Below are 26,270 nucleotides of genomic sequence, written 5' to 3' on the forward strand. Positions count from 1 at the left end.
TCAGAGAAGAGCAAGTCAGTCTATCTGTGTGCCTTGCCGGAACAACATGTCTGTTGTGTGAATGTTACAGCGCTGTAAATAAATCTTACAATATCAAATTACCATTTGATATTGCATCTTGAGTCAAGGTTTATCTGATGTATTAAGAGTTTCTATTCCGCTAGACTTAACGACTGGAGTCCATAAATTGTAAGCAAGGATTTCCACGTCAAAGGACCCACCAATAGGTTATTTAGGGTGGGCTCCCAAATAATTGGCAAAACTAAGATTAACATTAATATTAAAATATGAATGTAAAAACAAATGTCATGGTATTTTCTTTCCTTGTTCCAGTGATCCAAGCTGGCACACAATCTATTGATTGATTGTTAACCCATTAAGACCTGAGGCCGATTCTACAGATGTCTTCTAAATCCTAACAGTTTTCTGAAAAACTGCTATATCAGTGGTTCTCAAACTTTTTCATGTCAAGGGCCCCCAAAATTATATGTATTTGGCTGCCGACCCCCATCTCAAAATATTTTGTTCCAGTGACCCCGACTTGAGTTAAAAATGTTAGCCATAAAAAATATATATATTCAAAGATTTGCACACATTTTCAAGTTTTTTCTAAAATAGCAGATCGACAAGTGACACGCTATGAGCTTGTATATCTGCTATTTTGGAATAGCCTATTAAAGTATAAAATTTCAAGTGGGCTCTGATGATCCAGAGAAGGTTGCTGCTATATAGAAAGGCGTTTTCTCCAAGAGGTGGTGGGAAGTTAGTGTGTGGGAGTATTAAGGAGAAGTGAAAATACACAAAGGAAGTTAGATGTCCTGTGATGTATCGAGGATGAACCAAGATCTCTGACCTAAGAGATTGGAAGTGGTCCAACATGCATAGTTGAGGTTCCGCTTCTGTGGCCTAGAAGACCACACTAGGAGCAAGAATGGAACAATGATGGCAGGATTCCAATGGCCTGTGTGTGTGTGTGTGTGTGTGTGTGTGTGTGTGTGTGTGTGTGTGTGTGTGTGTGTGTGTGTGTGTGTGTGTGTGTGTGTGTGTGTGTGTGTGTGTGTGTGTGTGTGTGTGTGTGTGTGTGTGTGTGTGTGTGTGTGTGTGCATACATTCTCCATATGCTACTGCTTAGAGTCTATGGACTATTTTAGCCTTTTTTGTGTGTGTCTGTTGTGGGTGGGCGCACCTCTGTGACAATAACCCTCCCTCCTTCCTTCCATAAACCATTAAAAGAAAAATCAAGCATGCATTGTATGAATTTATTACTTACTAGCACTCTGTTTACTTTCCACTCCCTTCCTGCCTTAAAAGCTGATCAACACACAACCAGTGGTGGAAAGTAACTAAGTACATTTACTCAAGTACTGTACTTATAAGTACATTTTGAGGTACTTTTACTTTACTGGAGTATTTCCAATTTTCAATACTTTTCTACTCCACTACACCTTAGAGGTAAATATTGTACTTTTACTCCACTATAATTATTTTAAAACTTTAGTTAGTTACTTTGTAGATTTGAATTATTAAACATACATTAACCACTTCAGTCCTATTTAAGCTTTGGCTATTTGAAAATAGCCAATCAAGCTCACAGTGTAGCATCGACACATAACTGTGAGCTGTGAGTAGATCTGCTATATTTCAAAAGATTTTAATACATTTTATACATGATGATACCTTGTGAAACGGGACATTTTGCCTACTTTTACTTTAAGTATATTTTGATGCCAATACTTTTTTTCTTTTTCTCAGGTACATTTTTAATTTGATTACCCGACTTTTACTTGTAACAGTCAGAGTATTTTTACATTGCAGTATTGATACTTTTACTTTAAGTAAAAGAAATGTAGTCCTACTTTTCCCACCACTGCACACAACATTGCATAACAGTTTCTCCCTGAACTCCCTCCCTCCCTCCCGTCTGTCTCTCACCGTGACACGCGCGCGCGCGCACAAACTCACACTCACGCATGGCGCACACGCACACTCCAGTTCGCACCGCACCCGCTGGCATCTCCGCTCCGCGTACAACAAGGGCAAAGGCATGCATGGACATTGGGCAAGTTCGTCAAGGCGCAGCAGCAGCAGTAAGGGTGGGCTGGCTGGGATGGGATGGGATGGGCGAGAGAGGGGTGTGTCATCATCCCAAAACTATTGTACATTCCACTGCACGCATAAATACTCCAGTCCAACAACCAAAGCGTGCACTGAGAAACAACTTCCCAAAGTTCAGAGTACTGGATAGTCATTCAGGACGCACTGCACGGTCCACACGTTTTACCACTGATCAAAGCAGGAAGAAACCACCCACAGAAAGTAAGAGTTCATTTCACAATACTTTTTGACTGAAGTAGAACCGTTAGTCTAACGTTTACATAGCGTTGTAAACTTTGTCGAGAGTTGCTGGCTGCTCACTGCCAGCTCGCTTTAGAGGCAGGTGTCAAATACATGGATGTTGACCTTGTCACCTTGTCATAATACTCTGTAGGTAGGCTAGACTAACGGTGCATCGACCAGACAGTTATGTTTATTTCTAATGCAACATGTAGTCTTTTATTTTAAGGGGGGGGGGGGACATTGGTCTAAATAGAGAGTGATAGCCTATGTTGTGTTTAATAGGCTAGGACTCAAATTATGGCTAAAATCAAAACAACATAGATTGAAGATTTTTATGTTCTGATCGTGTTGTGTTTTATAGCTCTGCTCATATGTATTTAATGATGTGTGTATACTTGGCATGGTGTGTGTGCTTAGGTGCTGAGCACGCCATATACTGTCTCCCTGAAAGAACAGTTCTCGAAATCCAGGCCAATAGAGACATTTTTAACATATCACATCCACTTAACTGGTCTGTTCTATGACCAGCATGAAAATTAACGGAAGACTATTTAACCCTACACCCCTGACCTGTAGTGTCCAGTCAGTCCCCTACACCCCTGACCTCTAGTGTCCAGTCAGTCCCCTACACCCCTGACCTCTAGTGTCCAGTCAGTCCCCTCCCATGCAGGCCTCTTTTGGGAAGCCTTGAAAGCTGCTTGCTATATGGCACAGCAGTTTATGTTGAATTCTTTCTTTAGGCAGTATATATGTACACATCTGGCATTAATTGCATCGAGTCTTAATGGTTGTTTTATGGGAATGACATCAGCAGTCATGGCGCCAAGTCTGGCCATTTAAAGTGGGTGTTGTTGTTGTTTGTGGGATAGCAACTTTGAATTTGAAGTGCTTATCTCGGGGCAGCGTGGATGGATTCCAGCAGTGCTGGCATGCCAAGGAAAGCTGACTGACTGGAGCAGGATGGTGGAGGGGCAGAGTGTGCACTTTGGGCTAATAGCAAGAAGCAAGTTACTTTGACACCTCAATGACCACCAATACTGTCTGTACATCAGTGGTTTTCAACCCTTTTCGTATCAAGGTCCATTATTTATTCGGCATTTGAGCCACGGACCACCATTTGATGAGATTTAGACTCTCAGACCCAAGACTGTTGTTATCGTTGGATACGATTTTGTCCATAATTCCATTCTTTAATTAAGTAATGCAGATGTTTAACAATAATTTAACTCTTGAGAGTGATTGAAACCTAATGGACCCGTAAGGGTCCATTCGGTTTCATTTTACACTCTCAAGAGTTAAAGATCTATAGGGGTCCATTTGGTTACCAACTCTTCATCATTTAGCTGGGGACCACCTGGAACCCCCTCAAGGACCACTGGTTGAGAACCACTGCAGTACACCAATGAAAGAGGGGAATGCTGTATTGGAGCATCATTAGTATTGATCATTTTGAATGCTGTTTATCAGACAAACGACTGAGGCGTTATTTTTGAGAAATAATTACTCATATTTGAAATAGGAGGACTTGCGTCATCGAGCAGTTTGTCGTTAAGGGATGCTACAGTAAAAGTCTTGTGCAATGGCATGCTGCAGTGACGTGAGGTGATAGTCATACTATGTAGCCATGATGGTGATGGTGACCCAAAAGATGCTCACACAGAGTAAAATCATGAGTGTTACTCTGCGTGTGTACAAATACATTTGGTACACTCAAGGTTTTTTATTGTTACATCTTTTGTCTACAGCCTACACAGGAACATATTAAGAGCAGCGTTATTTTGTTCGGGTGGTTTCTCAGACATTGTAACTCCAATAATATCAATTATATATAGCCTGCATACAGCAACAAGGTCATTGAAAAATACTATTTTCTAAGCTTATTTTCTATTTTTCCTGGCTTGTTCGTTCTCTCAGAGTTACAAATGGATCAATTAACACAGGATTTGAGTGTGCAGGAAATTATGAATATAGTCTTGATTTGATCTATTTTAAATTGGCAATAGTGCTTTAGCTCAGAGGGAAAAGCCAGATTCAAATAACATAAGATGTGTCTGAACTTTTACAGTAATTAGATTTACAGCTCTGCACCCGGAACGTGTTGAATCCTGTCACGCTATTTCATCTTTTAATGTCCATATGCCCGTAGACAGGCATCCAGAGGGAAAGAGACGGGCGTTTCAGAGAGGATGTTATAGTGTAATACATACTCAAGCCTGTCTTATCGTATGAGTCACTATGATTAGTAATGTTTTTTTGTCACATATTTGGAGGATTTAGAAACAATTGACTGGGAGGGGAATGTTATCTGACCAGCCAATGAACTCGGGAAGCCGAGAAATCACGTATACACACAATCTTTCATCTGACATGCTTGACACACACACACACACACACACACACACACACACACACACACACACACACGCTACATATTTTTGTATATTATACAGAAATAATACTTGCGTGCACATCCATGCATGCACATGCGTAACTGCAGACACATGCATACATAGAGTCTCATACAGTACTGTATGTACATCACACACACGCACGCACACGCACTGTGACGCACACACAGTCAATATTTACCTTTTCAAAGTCTCTTTCCCAAAACCACTGTGCTCCCTCTGTTAGACAGCCTTGTCCAACTCAAATACTATCTGACTTGACCACGTTGCCATCTATGGCAGGGCCAACGTATCAAAGTGTCAAGTGTGTAATCACAATCAGTTTTATTGTCACATCACAGGTTTGCAGGCGTAAATCAGTTTCGTGTTAGATTATCTGCCATATTTTCTTGCATGCCAGTTTATCATTCGGCAACAGATGGATTCAGACACATTCACAACATAATTGTTGTACTGAAATTGGCCTATATCACAGTGTTTCCATACCAATTTTATCCATTCTATTAATTATAGGATGGCTTGTGCATGCACCGTGTCAGTGACAAGTAGAACATTTTGCAAAATGTTGCATGATGGTCTCACACCGCGACCATCTTGTGAGCTTGCAAATCTGTAATTTTCAGCGTTTGACACCGGTGTGCAACAAAGTATCTATGCACCAAGTGTGCAAGTGTGTGTGGCATCATTCACACCTCTCTTGTGTGTGTTGACCCCTCACCCTCATCCCCTCACCTTTTTCACACCTTTACTTCAAGCACAGGAGTGCTAACTGCTTAAGTCCAGCACTGTGGATGTACTGAAACACAGAGAAGCATACTGTTCGACTACATCGTTCGACACACACATCAAACATCTTGTTTGCAAATATGAGAAGCAACAAGCTCAACTAAACATCTTTCTTGTGTACTTGTTTAGTGAGAGAGTGTTTCTTAGTCCTCACTGAGTGCAGCAGCTCATTATAGCTCGCTGTTGTTTTACAAGAGCCGACCAAACTCCCATTGGGACTTTAGTGTTTGGGTTATATTGGCTGAGACTTAACAGCACTAGGCTTCAGTCCAAGTGTTGCCTTTAATGTTTGGATTGAGGGAGAGGCAGGGAAGGAAAGAATGGGGAAATTGGTAGAGGAGGAGAAGTACCTCTGTCCTCTCTCTGCCTTTCTCTGATTGTAAACTCTTTTTTTGTAACTCTCTCAACTTTAATATAGGACGCATGCCATTTGACCCTGAGTCCATGCATAGCCTATGTATCGTATTAATAGCACATGGTAAGGCACTCGGGTGGTGCAAGGCTAAAGTTCCTGCCCACCACCGCAGACACTAGGGTTTTGAATCCTCTCTGGCTAGGCCAGGCATTCCAACAAAGACAATTGTCAGTTTTAATGAGAGGGAAGCCGAGCGTGTTAGATAGGCATCTTAGATAGGCTTGATGTTTTATGTTGCACTGCAAGTGGCTGAGGGGGAACGGTATTTCATATTCTTTTTGTAAGTACGTGGGGAAATTGACAAGTGATTCTTGAATCTTGATTCTTGATTCTTGATGGTGGTCTCTGATTACTTACTGCACTAGTGACTCTACTACAGGATGGTCGGGGCACCGGTTCACTAGGAGGAATGAATAGCGTGTTTCTCTACATGCGTTACGTCCTCCCGGTGAAACTCCTCAGTGTCAGGTGAGAAGAAGCAGCCTTGGCTTGACATCATGTGTATCAGAGGAGACTTGTGGACCAACTGTAGAAGTATCAAAGGACAAGAGACTAGAATACACTGGGAATCAGGAATTGTTGAGAAAAAGACAAGTGGAAAAAGATGAATTGTCAAATAAAGAGTACATGGTCCTAATAGTGTGCTGGAATCACTGCCGTTGTGTGACTTACGTTCAGTTTGAAGGAAGATGGAGTTACATTGTGATTATCGGTGTAGGATATAAGGAGCGGGGGGGAGTGACAGGATGATGAATGCACAACAACTGAAGTACTGTTACACCCAATCTGTGTGCACATTTACACATAAAACACACACACACATGTTGCTACGCAGCAGCTGGGCTGAATGGAGCAGATGGATTCCAATAGCTCGTATGCAGAGGAGGCGCGTGTATGTTGGGCTACTCGGGTAGTGGGTGACTTGGACAAAAGGCTAAATACACCCGAATGCTTTGGGAAAAAGGCAGCAGACGGTCGGGGAAAGTGCAAGTCTGGAATGCGGTAATTGTGGGAAAACGAATGCAAGAAATATTCACAAGCACATACAGTTCAAAATCATGAGTACCAAGGAACAATAGAGAGGAGGTAGTGGGGAGAGATGATTTGAATTTAAAACTCATGTGAATCTTTTGGTGGAGCAAACCACAGCACGTACACTTGACCTGACCACGAACATGCTTATGTAAACCAACTACTCCTGTTGTGGAGTTTTTACATATTTGCATCCACATTGGCATTCGCTCTCTGAGACAACCCCTGCTTTTCTTCTCTTCTCTGTTTTCTTAACACGTCCCTATCTCTCCCTTGGCCTTTATCGATCCCTATACATCCCTTCTTCCATTCATCCTACACCTACAGTACACTGTCTGTCTATTGTCTAGCCATCGACCACATTTCTCTTCTTTAACTTCTTTATCTCCCTCCCTCCCTCCCTCCCTCCCTCCCTCCCTCTCCCAATTCAATTCATTCATGTACATTCATTGCCAAAGCAAAGTGTGAAATAAAAACAATCCAAATTAAGAAATGTATGTACAATATAATATGTAGGCCTACTAGAATTAAGAAATGTGTAAACAGAGCTGTGTAACATCAAATATACTATGTAGAAAACTTAAAAACGAAAATACATAATACAAACAGAACAATTGTACTTTTGTTGCATGTTGGAAAATACATACCGTATAAGTAAAGTAAAGTAAACTTACACACACACTCTCTCGCTCTCTCTCTCCCCTCTGTTCGCCCAAACAGAATGCCAGGTGAGCGATTGGTGCCAAGAGGCACGGCGGACGTGGGACGCTTCCACGCCGCGGCCCCGCCGACCAGGGTGGAGGTGACCATTCACAAGGAGGGGGAGAAGAAGCATGAAGAAGGAGGCTGCCGCCGGTGGTTCCACAAGCTGTGCCCGTGCTGCTGTAAGCGCCAGAGTGGCACCGACGTGACAGATAAGGTGGAGGTGATCAAACCTCCAGCCCCGCTCCCTGAACCTCCCAAACCGGTCCCCGAACCTCCCATTAAGCCACTGCCACAGATCGGGGACGACACCGAGATGAAAGGTAGGGAAAGAGGGATGTTTAACTATCATTAGTAAACAATCAGTTCCAGGGGGCCCAAGATAACTCTCTCTCTCTCTCTGTGTCTCTCTCTCTGTGTTTCTCTCTCTCTCTGTCTCTCTCTCCAGAGATAGAGATGAAGCTGACGGTGTGTTCGGTGGACCTGCTGAGCTCGAAGGCAGGTCAGAACCGGACTGAGCACCACACAGACCAGTTCCACGGGGACGAGTTGATCATCCGCCGAGGCCAGACCTTCCAGATAGAGATGGAGCTTAGCAGACCCTATGACGCAGACACCGACAAACTTCACCTGGACCTCAGGACGGGTGAGCAGGGAGCGGGGAGGTGAGGTTTTGTTGATGGAACGAACGAGGAGATGCGAGGGAGAAAGCAGGACGCAGAAGTGAACCTGGGCCTCTAATGATGTGAGGTTAGGGGGCGTGGCTTAATGCAGGTGGGGTGAGGGATGATGGTGGGAAAGGTAGACCAAGACACCAAAAACCATCAAAAGAGCAGAAGCAGGTTAGGAGTTTCTTAATTCCAATTCCATGAGGCATAGAGCATTATGACCGGTTCTTTCGCTCCATACTAGTCACTGAAATGAATATTGTAACCAATCCTCACAAGCCACGTACAGTTCTGAAAATTCTAACACCAAAATGGCATTTTGCAAACAGGCATATCAGGATAAAATGTACTTTATTCAAGACCTGACTGTGTCAGCAACACACTCGCGTCGAGATCTGGCAACACAGAATACAGGACGTTCATGAGATCTGACAACAAATGATGCCCAATTAGGAAACCAAAAGTATACCATTTCATACTTTTGGCGAGGCGTGGAATGCGGTACAGTAGGCTATAAGGATCTTTGATGTACTGTAGATGGGTGTGATGTATAGGATGTGGGTCCATGGATTCTTCTACCCTATACAACACACACACACACACACACACACACACACACACACACACACACACACACACACACACACACACACACACTCACACACACACACACACACACACACACACACACACACACACACACACACACACACTCACACACACACACTAACACACACACACACACACACACACACACACACACACACACACACACACACACACACACACACACACACACACACACACACACACACACACACACACACACATCCTGTGATATCCTTTGAACAACATGCTGTATATCCTGAACACACCATGGGTCAGCCGGTGGCTCAGGAGGTAGAGAGACAGTCTTGGAATCGGAAAAGGTTCGCGGTTCAATCTTCGGCTCCTCCTGGCTGCGTGTTGAAGTGACCTTGAGCACGACACTTAACCCTTAACTGCTCCAAATGAGCACGTTGGCGCTTTGCATGGTTTCCTCTGTTTTGGGGCGAGTGAGTGAATGGATGAATGTAATGCACATCACACGTTGTGAAACACTTTGGAGAAGGCCCTATACAAATGCTCCATTTATCATTTTTATGTGTGTTTGTATGTAGCTGTGCATACATGTCAGTTGGCTAGGGCTAGGCCTTTAAGCCTCGGGTCATTATGATTCGTGCCAGAACGTGAGAGAGAGTCTTTCAGAAGGAAGAATGACGGCAGGAAGGAAGGACTTTAGTCAGTTATCACCGTCGGTACAGAATGTTCACATACTGTTCACATACACCAGGACGATGGCGTATAATGCACTGTTCATATGGGAACGCGGCACTTGACATGCAGCTGTTACCCGGTGATATACTGTAGGGAAGCATGGCAGCTGGGGACCACATGTGGATTAGCAGCAATATTAACATGGGTACATGCATGCACTGTACACTATACAGTATATTCAGACGAGCAATAGCTAATACACACACACACACACACACACACACACACACACACACACACACACACACACACACACACACACACACACACACACACACACACACACACACACACACACACACACACACACACACACACACACACACACACACACACACACACGAGCGTACATAGACAAAGATATTTTAAATACTATATGGTGTATATCATTAGTAACTATATGATAGTATATGATAGTATATGGTGTATAGTATGTGATTTGTATTAGTAGCTCAGACATTGCTACACATACAGGTTTAAGTTTACACCTCCCCTGCCACAGTGTTAATAGCTTCCAGACCGCAGGACACCAGACCCTCTCTCTGGTATTTATGGCACTCGTACAACGCTCACTGTTCCATTACACACTCGGGAATAACCATCCGTTACCACATGCACCACACAGCAAACCGCTTTGCTCCCAAATGAGATAAAGGCTTTTCTATCACCGACCACCTACATTTAGGGGCGCAGGGGGGGCGGGGGGATGAAATACCTGTGTCATGTGTAGTGAATGACATCGGCATAATATACGCTGCATACTCCCTGCAGCAAATCCTTGATTTCACCAAAGAATTTGCTGTGATTTATGCAATATGAAGGCGTTTCAAACATAAGGGGAAGCCAGTATTTTCTGATCCCTGAAGGAGGGGAAATTGCTTTTACGGGTAAGCCCAGCTGATGGCTCCTCAGATGGCTATGATGAGCTCATGGGCGGGCGGGCTGTTAGGGGTTAAGTGCCTTGGTCAGGGTCACTTCGACACATACAGTACAGTGTAGTGGCCTAACCGGGGATTTACGGGGATACCTTCCAATTCCCAGATGTGAAAGCATGCTTTGTGGAGTCGATCTTCGTTAATGTTGAACTCCGCAATAGAAACAGAGACAGTTGTTTTGATTGATTTCCTCTCAACTAGTATCCAGCGGGCGGGAGAGGAAGGGTGGCGGGTTCTGGCTCAGGTCAGATAGAACAATGTTATCTGGTTAGGCAGCAGACATACTGTATACTCCCTGCAGCTCAACGGGGTGCTGCTGCTTCCAAAGCTAACATCAGCTGAGGGAAAATCTCTTCTTCCTCTGCAAAGACAGTCACACTTAGAATAATGTCTTTCGCGCTTGACATAAATAAATAAATAAATAAATAAAACAAGAAACAGCCCTTCCACAAAGTTGTTAGTCCTCCTTTTTTTTTTTTGCCTCGAGCTGAGCGTGACGTCTAGAAGTCACTTTCCAAAGCCACACCCAGGCTAATTGGCTCTGGATATAAGTATTGAGAGGTAAACATCATTTCAGGCCTTCATGTCTCTTCATGGAGCAGCCGAAACCCTCGCCGAAATAGCCGATCTACAAGCTCACAGCGCATCATAACGCATTGTGTGCTTGTAGATCGGCTATTTTTAACTCTGGGAAGCTTACACAGCGCTGAAGCTGTGTTTATACTCAGAGAAACTGTGCACACTTGAAGGAAGAGCTGTGATGCATCTGTCGTTTACAGTTTGGCTTTGGCTGTGGCATTCGCTGCAGTAACAGACCAGTAATTACAGTGACTTTGAATAATAGGGTTTACTCAGCATGCAGCCCGCAGCAAAATATCTATGTGAAATCATTCCACTGTCACTCCTACTATCTTACCTTACTGGAGGTCAGATTTAGATATAGGAGACTAAGAAGGATTTAAAAGGGCTTGTGTGCCACTCACGCTGTGGCACACAGAGGAAGTGAGGTCTACCCATATCTCATGCACACTTGAGCATGCAGTATTTATACATACTGTACATAGACGTATCAGTAGGTGGAGAATGAGATCTATGATTGTCTGCTATGCCAGACTAGCATTTCTATAGGGCCTTATCCAAGACACTTCATAATGCGTGTTACATTCACCTATTCACCCAATAACAGCAGAGACCATTGGGAGTTGTTGGGGTTCAGTGTCTCGCTCAATAACATCGACACAAAGCCAGGAGAGGCCGGGGATTGAACCGGGAACCTTCCCGTTCCCAGGCGGCTGGTCTACTTCCTGACTGTACACTAGTGGTACTCAAAATGGGGTCCGGGGACCCCCAGCGGTCCTTGAGGGGGTTCCAGGGGGTCCCCAGCTAAATGTATTGTTACATTTGAACCCCTTTATCCATATTTTATACGTTGGCTATTCAAAAATAGCCAAAACTTTGTGCCGCACTGCGATCTTGTGCCAATTGTGCGGCAATTTTTTAACATTTTTTTAAAATCTTCAAATATTTGAAAAATGTTGCAATTTTTAACACAAGTCTTCTCTTCTGGGGGTCCCTGGCACAAAACATTTTCCGATGGGGGTCCGCGGCCAAATTTATATCAATTTGGGGGTCCTTGGCATGAAAAAGTTTGAGAACCACTGCTGTACACTCTGTGACACAGTGTATTGTAATGTACAGTATTCCACTGGTTCTCAGTATTGTTACTGATTGTATTGTGATGTTTCTCCTGCAGGTCCCCTGCCCATGGTGTCAAAGGGCACCCATGTCATCGTGCCGTTCGTGGATGAGCTGGAGGACGAGCGCTGGGAGGCCAAGGTCGTGGAGCAGAACGACAACAAGATCAAACTGTCCGTCAACTCCCCGGCTAAAGCCGTGACCGGCCTGTACGGGCTCACTGTGACGACCGGCTCGCTAAAGGGCGACGGGGTGGTTACTTACACCTCCAGCAAGAACATTGTCATGCTCTTCAACCCGTGGTGTCAAGGTAATGCACTAGTATGCACAGGTATCAAATAAATAGTATTTAATACACTATACACTATGTAGGCGTTATATATACATTACATACAGGAGATTAAAGATTTGTTTTTCTTTGCTTTGTCATTGTTCAGGGCTCTGATAGCCTCAGGGCTGCTCAGTGTCTTTGTGGTGACTTTGTGACACTTCAGGTACTCAAGGAGGGTAGTAAGGAAGAAAGGAAGGAAGGAAGGCAGGAAGGCAGGAAGAAAGAAAGAAAGAAAGAAAGAAAGAAAGAAAGAAAGAAAGAAAGAAAGAACACATTACACTACAGGCATCTGGCACAAATTAAATGTTTCATGTCAGTATTCAGACAAAATACTTTTGTAACAACTGATGGTGTTCTTGCCTCAGAAGCATCTGATGAATTCCAAATACAATGCAGATACTATCATAGCATAGCAAATACAATGCAGATACTATCATAGCATAGCAAATAGAAGGCAGATCCTATCAGAGCACAGCAAGTACAATGTAGATTTTATCAGCGTATAGCAAGGGCAACAAAGTCATTATTTCTGATAGCAGAGAGTGCTCCAGAACAGACCTGAGTGTCTTTAGCCTTTGGCTCTCTCAGAGGAGTGCCAATTTATCTTTGCACATGGGCGGGAAAGGCCAACTCACTGCCCAAGAACGTGTTCCCATCAATCAAATAGATACACTATGACCCTGTGTGTGACTTTATAGGCTTTATGTAATTATTTTGGATGCAGCACCGTTTTGTGCCTGTGCCCATGTTATGCCAGTCAGTATAAGAAACCAAGTTAAAGCTGTCCTTGCAAACAACTGCACCGTTTGAGCAAAACATATACTCATTGCGTATTCTTACACGCTCCTTTGGGTTTGCTGACCACAGCAAAGCATTTGCACAGGATATTGATTTGAAAAGATGTTTTTGTGCATCCCAGCAAAAAAAATCATAGCAGTGGATCTGGTTTTGATAAAAAGAGCAGCCGTCTTTGATATTATGTTTGCTGCTTTTGGCGGCGAGCCCAATCGCTTTTCTCCTTCTCTCAATCTCTCCATCCCCAGACCAATCTCTCGAAACCCCTCATAAAAGCCTGAATGCGCCAATTACTGGATAAACTGCTGCAGGCATGTTGCACAATAATCCTACAGCTGGTGGCAATCTTCCTCCCTCGCTTTATGCTTTCCTCTACATTTTCTTCTCCACCCTTCCCTTTTTGCTCGTGCTCTCTCTCTCTCTCCCTCTCTCTTTCTTCACCTGACCCTCATTCTATCGCCCCATCCTTCTTTTCCTTTCATTTCTCTCTCTATCTTTTGTTGCATTCCAGAAATGTTTAGTGGGGAGTGAGCGCCATGTGAGGCACAGCTGTCAGTGCTTTAATCCTCAGTACCTCCCTGCACTTTCTCCAAGTAAAACTTTACACACGCCCTCCCCCTTGCCTAGTGTTACTACTCCCTCTCTAACCCCCTGGCACCTCCTTCCCTAAAGTTATGTTTCTCTTTCAAGCATAACTTCCGCTCTTTCTCCACCCCTCCATATCGTGACCATTTGTGTAACCTTTTACTGCCTCTTCCTTCCACTCTCCACTCGCTCCCATTCCTGGGTTTTCACCATCCTCTCCAAATATCCTTCCACTGTTTTGTCACCTCTCTTGTGCTGGGTCCCTCCCTCCCTGCCAAGTCTCTCTCTCTCTCTCTCTGTTCCCACACTCGCCTCTTCTCTGTCTCATGCCTTATGTTGCTTCTCCATGCGTTCTCCTCCCTTCCCCTGCTCGCACTGCACCGTCTCACCGGTGGGTTATCACGTCCATGTGTCAGGAGGAGCGGAGAGACCAAACAGATGGTGGAAAAAACAAGAATCTCTCTACGAAAACATAGAGAGATTCAAATGGAGAGGGAGATGCATGTCTGAGTGTTCCACACCCACTCTGTGGTGATGATGTCACTCAGCGCGGACCTTTTCCTCTAAATGAAACCAGGCCCCACTGTGAGGGGACCATGCACGCAGACAGCCATTGTGTTGCTTAACCGTTTCCTGCCCTCGCTGACTGACTCTCCCAAAACCTTTCATGACAAGAAATCCCATTCTTGGCCGGCTTAATCATTAAACAACTTCACCTGCCCTGAACTGACCAGACATGACCTGATTTGACAGATTTGTGGTCCGTTCCACCAGTGCAAAGTCACAGAGTATCCCCAACAACTAACATAACTCTTTTAACAACATGAACCACATGAATCACTATACTGGGCAGGAGGTCATAATAGGCTAGAATATTCTCGAAAATAGGCCAACATCCGGCATACAAATCCTATCTAATTGCTCAATGAAGTATATAGGGTTTAAGTGTTTAAAGTATCACTACAAATGTATTCATGTGTGCCTATAGCAGTGAACACAGACAGATATAAACATGCAACACATTTCCCTTGGGAAAGATGGAATTTGAATAATCTTGATTGAAAACAGGCCCTGTGGTCCACAGAGGAGCATGTCTGTACATACAGTACTGTACTGTAACAGGAGCGGGAACATTGCTCTGCGAGCTAGTGTCGCTTCTTGATCTGTACTGGTGTCATCTCTTTCTAGAGGACTCAGTGTTCCTGGATGATGAGGAGGAGAGGAAGGAGTATGTGACGAATGACATTGGGAGGATCTACTACGGCACGGAGAAACAGATTGGTGCTCGCACATGGAACTTTGGACAGGTATGGAGGAGTACAACACCTAGGGGTCTGTTAGGGGTCTGTTATTCTATATGTAGTCCAACACGTGACAACACCACAATTTCAAAGTTCAAGAATCAAAAAGTGCCTTGTGAATGAATATACCCCTTTAGTAATCTTTATCTTATTTCTCATAGTTCCATGAAGGGGTCCTGGATGCCTGTCTTTTCATCCTGGAGAAGAGTGAGATTCCTCCGTCTGGGCGAGGAGACCCTGTCAACGTGGTCAGGGTCATATCTGCCATGGTAAACGTCCAAGATCCAGACATATTATTCTCTTCTCTACACTGCAGTAAATGTAGTGTAAAAAACCTGTGAGATAAGAGATCAGATGGATCCCCGGCGTGATTGTTTCAGAAACCACCATTACGACACGCTGCATATTGTAATCAATATTGTCGCTCTCGATTGACCTTTTACAGATCAACGCCCAGGATGATTTTGGCGTGCTGGTGGGAAACTGGTCTGGGAACTACAGCGACGGGGTCTCCCCTACAGCATGGAGCGGCAGTGTGGAGATCCTGCGGAAGTACCATTCGACCGACGGCACACCCGTCTCCTATGGACAGTGTTGGGTCTTCTCTGGGGTCACCACCACAGGTAGATATGGATATGGCTCAGATAGGGTGCCATTTGCGTGCGTGCGAGCGCTCACGTGCGTGTTCTATGGATGTACTATACAGTACGTCAGGGGTCTTCACCGTTTTCAGGCCAAGGACCTTTTAGCTAAGTGAAAGATGAAGCAGGGACCCCCTCTACATATTGTATAAAATTGTGTTGCAGATGAAACTTTTTCATAGATTTCATCGATAGTTGGATTTTGTGTATTTGCAGACAGTTAACGTTTTAAACCCTCAATATTTAGTCAACTTGACCATTGGCTCTGTACTTGGTCCGCTCGATCTACAAGCTCACAACACCTCGCAGCGCGAGGCGTTGTGAGCTTGTAGATCTGCTATTTTCGGCTAATGTTCCCATATATAAAGATTTGGCGGACGCCCTGTAGTATCTCTGAGGACCCCCTAGGTGTGTGTGTGTGTGTGTGTGTGTGTGTGTGTGTGTGTGTGTGTGTGTGTGTGTGTGTGTGTGTGTGTGTGTGTGTGTGTGTGTGTGTGTGTGTGTGTGTGTGTGTGTGTGTGTGTACTTAATCAGTGAAAGCTTTTTTCTTTTTTTCTTTTTGACTGCTATGTTTCTGTTTAGTTGCCATGTGAACAGAGCATTGCCCCGACAGAGGCTTGCTTTCCTCCTGTCTATCAGGCTCTTCTAATTAGCAGTGTCTGCCCTGTAACAGAACCCTTCATTCACAGTGCCTGCAGGCAATATAACTGCACGAATGCCTCACATGCTAGCTACCGCTGTAGCTGACCTTAGCGCATAGCATTCCTCCTGATAGCAGAGCAACCCATAGCTCATATCTACCCCCAAAATACCCCGGCCTGCATTCCTGCCATACCTACCACTTTTGTCACATGCATGTGTCGCCTTCCCTCAACCAGGATAACCAGGTTCCACGGGAACCTATTTTTAAGCAAGATAGTAGCATAATTGAATTTATGTCATTCAACTGGTGCGATCTCTTCTCGTTTTCACTTTCTCTTTCCTGTCTTTGATCTTCGTGCAGTGCTCAGGTGTCTCGGCATACCTGCTCGCAGCGTGACCAACTTCCAGTCTGCCCACGACACTGACGTATCCCTCACAACAGATGTGTATTTTGATGAGAACATGGAACCAATTGACTACCTCAATGCCGACTCTGTCTGGTAAGATGCTGCCGGTCTGCTTTTATAGAGGCCAGGGAGGGTACTCTGTCGGGGGGGAATTCCAGCCACTGCAGGTCAATCCAGGCCATAATGACCATATTTAGATCTGCTCTGAAATCCCTGTCCTCCAAATATGTGACGGAGAGCTATCTACCACACTGTCAATCACCTCCGCCAGCTCTTTTCAGAACATTTTAGAGGTCAATTTATAGCAGACAGTGATTCGTGTTATGCAGTACATGCTGGTTCTGACCGTCAGGCTGAAGTAAAAAATCCGGCAGAGTTTTCACTTCATATCTTGTTCTACATTCCGGCATGCTCTGGGGTTCACCGGGTGGGCTGGGTAGGCTGAGTGGGCATGAAGAGTATGTACGGTGGAATGTAGAACAAGTGTCAATTTAAAACAAGTCATAAAAGTCCCAGTCATAGCTCTGCCTAAAATAAAGGTGAACATATAACACAGTGCTGATTGGGGCCAGGTGGTTGGCCCGCTCATTTTCTCACAAGGCTGCGCTTGTCTGTGACCAACGCTACCCCATGTCTATTTGCCACCATCCTGTAATAGCTTCAACCGTGCTGGTAGTACTGTTCTAAAGGGAATGTCATTACATTCACCTGGCATCCCAGGTCCCTGATGAGACTGTGACAATGACACAGAGAGTGAAAGTAATGAAGTTCCTAGTTAAACTAACACTGAGGATTTTCCTGTGTGTCAGGATCAAGCCCCTAGAACCGCGGTGGATTAGTGAAGCTGCCGCTGCCTGGTGGTCAAATCTGGGACTGCAAATAATTGGCAGAAAAACTAAGATTTAATGATAAAATTAAATTAATATAAATTAATATAAATTAAAAAAGTGTAAAAAAAATTGCATGGTTAGAAAAAAATAGTTTTATTGTGATACAGATAAATAGGAACTTAACAATAGGTATAACAATAGATTGTCAGAATGCCAGATTGTCTAATATAAACATATCATAAGACCATCATAATAGTCCAACATCACAGGCACATATGTTAGTCAGTCAGACTGAATGACAGTAAGGCCTTGCCTAATCTGTATTGGCAGAAGCTCTCACTTAATCACTTAAAAAACTCTGTATACTTCTTGACTGGTTCTTGGCTCCTTCCTATCTTCCTTCGACACCAAATATCATCGCAAGTTGGCCTATTATGTCATTCCCAGAATAGGGACAGTAGTGTATATGGTTCATGTGGCTAAAAATGGACTGCAGTGACAACAGGCCTTACCTAACAGTGAATAAAGGAACGATTCCACAGAGGCCCCTGTGGAACCAGAGTTGAAAACCCACAGATCACAGCATGTAATTAATTCTCCACAGGAACTTCCACGTATGGAACGACTGCTGGATGGCCAGACCAGACCTGCCCCCTGGTCACGGAGGCTGGCAGGCTGTTGACTCCACCCCCCAGGAGACCAGCCAGGGCACCTTCCGCTGCGGCCCCGCATCTGTGCACGCCATCCGTGCAGGCCAGGTCTATCTCAAACATGACACGCCCTTCGTCTTCGCAGAGGTGAGGGCTTGGAGTGGGTGGATATGCTGCATTATGTATGGTGTGATTGTCGTATGCTGCTGTGTACGTTCAGCGGGGCCGTACTTGAATGAATCCTTAATACCATATCTTATCTTATAATATAATGTATTTTGTCATTTGAATGTATTTTCTATAAATATATATTTTTTATTACGTTACAATGTTCTTTTTTTTCACTAAATCAAATGATAACTCATTCTCATTTGATTTACATAGTTAAAGAAAAAGAAAAATTCTGTATCAGAAAAGCAGTGAAATCAGGCAGTCAAACTTCAACACTTGCATTCAGGATTTATGTTTATACTGTGTTCAAATAAATTATGGGAAATAGATGTCCGTATCGGTTTGAGATTGATTCATACTCTGTCGTCTGACGATGTCTGAAAAGACCCTGAAAAGAGAACTGCTAGTTTCGACGTGCAACATCGTCATATGATGGACGGGGCATAAATTAGGCAAATAGGCTAAGTGTCCTGAGTAAGTGCGACGCCAATCATTCCACGCTTCCCAACGTGATACTGCGATGCAGTGAAATGCCAAGAGACGGATGATGCTTGAGCACTGATTGAGTTAGTCTCTCTCCACCAGGTGAACAGTGACAAGATCTACTGGCAGAAGAATCTGGATGGGACCTTCAGCCAGATCCACAATGAGAAAAAGGCTGTGGGCCACAACATCAGCACCAAGGCTGTGGGATCTGATGAGCGGGCTGACATTACTCACGTCTATAAACACTCAGAAGGTACAATGACAAAATGGCAAAATACCATCAATTGATGGTATTTTGTCGCTTGAGTGGAAACCTTGTTTGTCCAAAACTGTTCAGAAAATGGAGTTACAATGGATCCAATGCAATGTATTATTTATTCACAAGCTCTTGTTAATACTTTTCATTAGTTCAATATTCATAAGAGAAACAATAAAACTGGCACATCCACTGGACGGCAGGTGCAGGACCAACAGTGGCTATATATAAGAAATAATAAAGTCTGCACACTGAAAATGTTAAAAGAAGCTCCCAGTCAAGGCTTTATTAACGTTTCGACACAAGGTCTTCTTCAGAAAATATCTGAAGAAGACCTTATTGTGTCGAAACGTTAATAAAGCCTTCCAAAAACAGGCAGGAGCAGGTACCACTCTAGAGTCTCATACATCATGACTTGTTACTGAAGGAGTGGACTGCATTCCTCTGGCAATAGGGAATAAAACATTTTGAGTGCATAACTTAAATTCTTAGGTTTAGCCATGGGTTAGCAGTAACCTGTGACTCGCATTAGATCGCTTGATGTTGCTAACCTACTGGCCGACCATCTCCTCAAGATTTATACTGGGGTAGAGTTAGGGGGGTGGTACTGTATGAGGCTTCATTCATCTGTCTGTCCATATATTCCCTTGCCCCTATCCTCCTCCTGTTTCTGACAAGAGAGATATGAGGATGGGAAGATGGGGGATCTTCCCATCCTCATATCTCTCTTGTCAGAATCAGAAATCATTTTTTGCGTAAACGCTCCATCATTTTTATTTAAAAACATTTTTACAGAAAGGGGGAATAACAAAAAGGAGGGGGTGGGGCAGAGAGAGGGAGAGCAGGGAGAAAATAAATCTAACATTACATAAGCATGCCAAAGAGAACATACAAAGATCTAAATATCTATATACACTCACGCATACTGTAGAATAAGACCGGCAGATACAGTATGTACATGATCATCTGTCGGCCCCCAGGTTCAGAGGAGGAGCGCATCGCAGTGGAGACGGCCAGTCGTTACGGCAGCAAGCCGGAAGCCTACTCCTCGCCCATGGCGGAGGACGTGAGCGTGGAGGTGAAGATGGAAGGCGAGGGCCCGCAGATGGGCGCCGACGCCCATCTGAGCATCTTGGTGAAGAACCTGAGCTCAGAGCCCCGCAAGGCCACACTGCACAGCCAGGTGGCAGTCATGTACTACACCGGTGTGCTGAAGGGCACCATGAAGAAAGAGCAGATGACAGTGGACCTCCTGCCCAATGAAGGTCAGTGTTCTGCATGAGAGAGATGAACAAAATAAAAACCATTAACCACTTAAATCAGGGGGTCTTCAACGTTTTTCAGGCCAAGGACCCCTTAGCTGAGACAGATGAGGCAAGGACCCCCCCACTACATTTTGTATACAATTGTGTCGCAGATTAACTAAAGGTATTAAAACTGTAATACCTGCACCCTCCACAGTGAAGACCATGGACTGGGTGCTACCAGTCCAACAGTACCAGGACCAACTGGTGGACCAGGCTGCCCTGATGTTAACCCTGTCTGGACGGGTCACAGAGACACAGCAGGTCTTGGCCAACCAGACCACCTTCAGACTGCGCACGCCTGACCTCAGCATCAAGGTAATCAACTGAGACACGTATTCATCACAGCAGTGATTCTCAAACTTTAACATTTTCTGGACCCCTACAATTTGTTTTGTACCCCCCTCCCCCCCCTTTGCATCCCCCCATGCATTTGGTTCATAAGTAACTATCAATCATTTAGTAGGGAACCCCCTCAATGACCCCTGGGGGTAACCTGACACTGTGAAATGCAAGAAGCTTGCGACACAACTTTGTTTCACAGGCTACTTGATGACTCAATACCGCCCTCATCTGGCTAGTCAGGTTACCCTGGGGGTCCCTTGAAACCACTTTGAGAACCACTGCATCATAGCAATGTTGACCATAGTTAGCATTTGGCTTCAGTAAAACATTAGCACAATCTTCATTGACTCTTGTGTGTTAATTGTGCATTGCAAGAATGATACAGTATGTTGTCCTTTCCACAATACAATCCTCAAAGTTCCTTTATCTGTTAGAAACTCACAGAAACTCACAGTGCTTTGTGTGTGTGTGTGTGTGTGTGTGTGTGTGTGTGTGTGTGTGTGTGTGTGTGTGTGTGTGTGTGTGTGTGTGTGTGTTGCAGCCGTTGGGAGATGCAGTGGTGGGCAAGGAGATGGCAGCTAAGATCACCTTCACCAACCCTCTGCCAAGAACGCTGAGGGGCGTGGTGTTCAGAGTGGAGGGACTGGGTCTGCAGTCAGGCCATGAAGTCATCGTTGGGTAAGACATTGACATTGACATCTACCTTACCGAATGAAATTAAATGAATGGCATTAGATACTAATTCACGAGTAAGAGACCACACCTCTACTTAAGTTTAACAATTTATTGTAATGAGATGAATGTGAAAAGGGATGAGGGTGGGAGCGTGGTCTCAGGAACTGACGGCCATCGTTGCTCTACTCGAGTCAGTCGTCTCACTCCGTCACTGCCCCCTTGGATTCCTAGAGAAATAGTGACAGAAGGAAGAAGGGCGAAAACTGAGCAGGAGGTTGGGTGTATTTATACTGTGGCTGGGCTGGAGATAGGCTCTATTCACAGCAGCCATTTTATTGTAATTTATTGTAATGAGATGAATGTGAAAAGGGATGAGGGTGGGAGCGTGGTCTCAGGAACTGACGGCCATCGTTGCTCTACTCGAGTCAGTCGTCTCACTCCGTCACTGCCCCCTTGGATTCCTAGAGAAATAGTGACAGAAGGAAGAAGGGCGAAAACTGAGCAGGAGGTTGGGTGTATTTATACTGTGGCTGGGCTGGAGATAGGCTCTATTCACAGCAGCCATAGTGTGAAGACATTCACAGGTGATACTAATGATACTAATGAAGGCTCTGTTCCATTCTGGTCAAACGGAGTCAGGGTGCTGATGTTGTGCATGTTGGCTCACTGGAAACACTCTGCTACACCAGTGGGTCTAAAGTTGGGGTCCAGGGACCCTCATGGGCTTCCAAATGGACCCCTTACTGGTGTGTAACTCTGAGAGTGTACAAATGGAACCAAATGGACCCGTAACTCCATTTGGTTCCATTTGTACACTCTCAGAGTTATGGGGGTCGTGGAAACCACTGTGCTACACTAAATGGAACAGAGCCTTCATTAGTATCATTGGTAACACCTGTTAAGGAAGTGAAAATATGGCTGCTGTGAATAGAGCCTATTGCAACGAGGATTGGCTGTGGTGAGAGGCAGGTGTAGTACATACGGGTGATTGTGAATGGGGAGTGGCAAATAGGCAGGTGTGGTAGATAGGGAGGTAGTTGAGAACAGGATAAGCAGAGGGTGGTTTCTACTCCTGAACTTGCGTTGAACACAACTTCATTAAGTATCAACACAAACGATATGAAGCAACAACTCAGAATTCAACTCATTGACTGATGTCAACCTGTGTTTGTCTCTCTCAGTGATGTCGGTGGCCACGCCACGGTGACGTTGACAGAACACTTCATCCCGACCCAGCCCGGGTCCAGGAAACTGGTGGCATCTCTGGACTGTAAACAACTCACACAGGTCCATGGGGTGGCTGACATCATCGTCCTGGACCAAGCAGTGGTGGACAAAGTACTCAACAACAGTGCTTAACCACTTAAGCCCCAGCAACCATATTGTGGGGGAAACGAGCAGAAAAAAAGCTCACAACGTGTCAAGTTGCGATGCATCGTGAGCTTGTGGATTGGCTATTTTCAGCGAAGATATGTAGTGTAGAGTGAAACTATTATAGAGCCCTTAGGGACTCCGGCCAACCAAGTACAGGGTTTTAAGTGGTTAAGTATATAGATACTCCTGGTCAAATATTAGTTGCTCTGTCAAATTTGTACTTGAGTCAAGGTGCTGGAGTATTTGCACCAAAAAAAAAAAAAGTACAAAGTGCATTTTCTTTTTAATATCAATGCATTGCTGTATTGAAATTATTTTCTAAAAGAATTCAAAGATTTTTCAGAAATTAGTGCAGTACTCAAGTAAATGTACTTTGTTATTGCCCACCGGAATGGAAGGAGCACCCCGATGAGAATCACCGTCCATCTCACTTCACTTTTGGGGTGTTTCTTTTTTATAGTGTTACCAAAGAAATAATTTCACAGAAGTGCCTTTGAATGATCTAAAAAAATCTAATAATTCTGACATTTCTTCACTTTAAGCTTTGGAGAGACAATCAACTGTTGTAGTGATACCAGTATTATTAATTCCCTTAATTTGTAGCACGATAAAATCGTTATCTGCCTTGCTCTGTAGCAGAATTTTACTGTACTGTTACTATAATGTGGAAACAGCATTTAATCTAAGTGCAGCAAGTGAAGTGCTTTTTGTGAAAAACAGTTGTTAAACTACTGTAGCAAACATTGAGATATGATTACTATTTATCTTAATGGACTTTTCTAATAATAGCCTTGTTTCAACACACTGAACAAATCATTTCAAGGTTCTTTTGGCCATATTTTCATGTACAGTTTAGTATATTTGAGTGTTACTTATTTCAAGATGCATGGGTAGTATTTCAGTATTGTATTGTTGTAGTATTGTCGACAAAATGTGCCTCGCATGGCTTACTTTAAGCTTGTTTATATTTTGTAGCGTGCCGGTGTCGCGTGATGAAAATAGCAGATATAAGCTTGTATATATTCTATTTTCATCACACGGGTATAAACAACACATGAAGGAGGAGCACATCTCCCAAATGGGATCATTCAATTTCATATTATTTGTTTTTGTTTTATATAACATTAATTACTTGCATTTATAATCAAGTAAGTGCTAAGCTAGAACATTTTTGATTTGTATTGCCTGAAATGGTTGAAACAAAACATTGGGCAAAATATTTATATTTTTTATCATTATTAAATAATAATGTTTTGAAAATTGAATAAACTGCCCATGTTTTCCAACCATTTCAGGCAGTGTGATTTGATGATGTCATGAGGTGTTTTATTTTTTCTTTACTGTAAGAACCAATAACAAAACACTTTCCAGGAATCTCTGTCTGTCTTTTTGTCTGTCAGACAGTCTATCTGCCTGTCTGTCTGCCTGTCTGTCTGTCTGCCTGTCTGTCTGTCTGTCTGTCTGTCTGTCTGTCTGTCCTTCGCATTTCTCAGGAACCGCTCATCTGATCAATTTTACATTTGGTGCGTATATTACTGAGGACCCAAGGAAGCGCAGTGTTGAGTGTGAAGTCGATTGGATGAGCGGTTCTCCAGGAGTGGCCCGCTCCGAATGGGCACGCGTTCTGATCTACAGTAGGCCAAGCCCCTAACGGGAACTGCACGATTAACAATAATCATTGAATTTCAATTTTGACATAGAATTCCCATATACTGTAGAAGGTTGCCCCGAATGTCTTTGGTGTGTTCATGTGAATTATGTGTAAGAGTGAGGTCAGTATTATGTTATACGTGCACCCTCAAGGTGTGCCGTCTTAATGCCACTGCAGGAATACATGGGAAATAAATCATGTCAGGGGAGAGAGACCTACTGTACCATAACTGTACCACAATAGCCTCATTTTCAATTTGCTTGTTTTTAGTTTTGTGTTTCTTTTTGCTCCTGCACTTAAACTACAATGTGAAGGAACCTATTTTAATAACATTTTTTAATACTATTTATCTACTCATGTTTTTGTATTGTATTGTCTGTTGTATTGATAATAAAACAAATATGATAAGATTATGGCCAGTCTGAGTCATTTGGATGCTGATTTAAAGGTAGTGGGGTTTCTTTTTAGTTAAAGCTCTATATATAGATAATCATCACTAGAGTTCACTAACAGGGGTCATGTCAGTATCATGTCAATTTCATGGTTAGTATCATGGCCAGTATCATGTCAATATCATAGTATCATGTCAGTATCATGGTCAGTATAATGTCAGTATCATGTCAATATCATAGTATCATGTCAGTATCAAGGTCAGTTTAATGTCAGTATGTCTGTATTGTGTACTTTTATCTTGTAGTTATGTTCCTAGTGTTTCCTGTCTGCCCTAGATGTCACCAGTCTGTAATTTGGTAGTTTGGCAAGGGACCTGGATATTGGATAGGGGGGCACCTAAAAAAGGTTGAGAATCACTTTTCTGTCAGACAAGCCCATACTGGTTTGATAGGTAGGCTGTACCACATAATGACGTCAGTCCAGAATGAATCAGAGGAAAAGTAAAGTAATTTTCCATCACTGCAACGCTCTTTTGTTACATCATCAGAAAGTAAATAATCTATTCCATGAAGAAGTGTGGTTTGTGAAGATATGTTGCAATTTTACTATTCATAATTTAAACCCATTTATGAGGTCACGCCCTCTGACTAGCCTAAAGGGTTTTTATCATTAAACGGTTCAATTTGACAGATTATAACCTGCCTGGAACGGCAAACCCTGCCTGCACCATCTGTTTTGTAGCTCTTTCCATTCCTGAGATTTGACCCGTCATGTCTCTCTCCAATTATGCCTCTCTTAAGGGCAGCCTACTAATCGTTCCCAACAAGTTTAATCTGTTCTTCAGTTATTCTGCTCTCACACACATAGACGCACAGTCAGGAGTGGTTACAATACCTTGCCACCATATGCCTCCTCATTGTGGTTCAACTTTTACACATGCAAGAACTTAGACCTGTTTGTACACAGTTGGTTGATTTAGTTACTGTATGTGGAGTGGCCCTTTGGGTCAGGACGAAAAGCACAATTTGCATACATTATTCAAATAGGTACAGGTAGACACAAAGTGCAAGGTGTGCCATTGAATTTACTTGAACTCTTTAGTTTAATCAACTCTCATCTTGTGTTTTTACACAGTAAG

At 43.6% G+C, this 26,270-nt stretch overlaps 1 protein-coding gene across 1 annotated transcript; it reads left to right on the forward strand.

Moving 5' to 3' along the window:
* The first annotated feature begins 2,190 nt into the window (after nt 1–2,190).
* LOC311045280 (protein-glutamine gamma-glutamyltransferase K-like) lies at nt 2,191–25,134 on the forward strand. Its single transcript, XM_084057093.1, has 14 exons — nt 2,191–2,316; nt 7,699–8,003; nt 8,129–8,326; nt 12,354–12,605; nt 15,195–15,313; nt 15,469–15,576; nt 15,753–15,930; nt 16,952–17,090; nt 18,432–18,624; nt 19,234–19,387; nt 20,371–20,655; nt 20,852–21,012; nt 21,581–21,717; nt 22,896–25,134. The coding sequence occupies exons 2-14, from the start codon at nt 7,700–7,702 to the stop codon at nt 23,071–23,073; spliced, it is 2,406 nt and encodes an 801-aa protein (XP_083913219.1). The 5' UTR covers nt 2,191–2,316; nt 7,699; the 3' UTR covers nt 23,074–25,134.
* Nucleotides 25,135–26,270: the final 1,136 nt, after the last annotated feature.

Source organism: Gymnoscopelus microlampas (assembly GCF_963454915.1).
Source record: "Gymnoscopelus microlampas genome assembly, chromosome: 5".
NCBI classification, from domain to species: domain Eukaryota; kingdom Metazoa; phylum Chordata; class Actinopteri; order Myctophiformes; family Myctophidae; genus Gymnoscopelus; species Gymnoscopelus microlampas.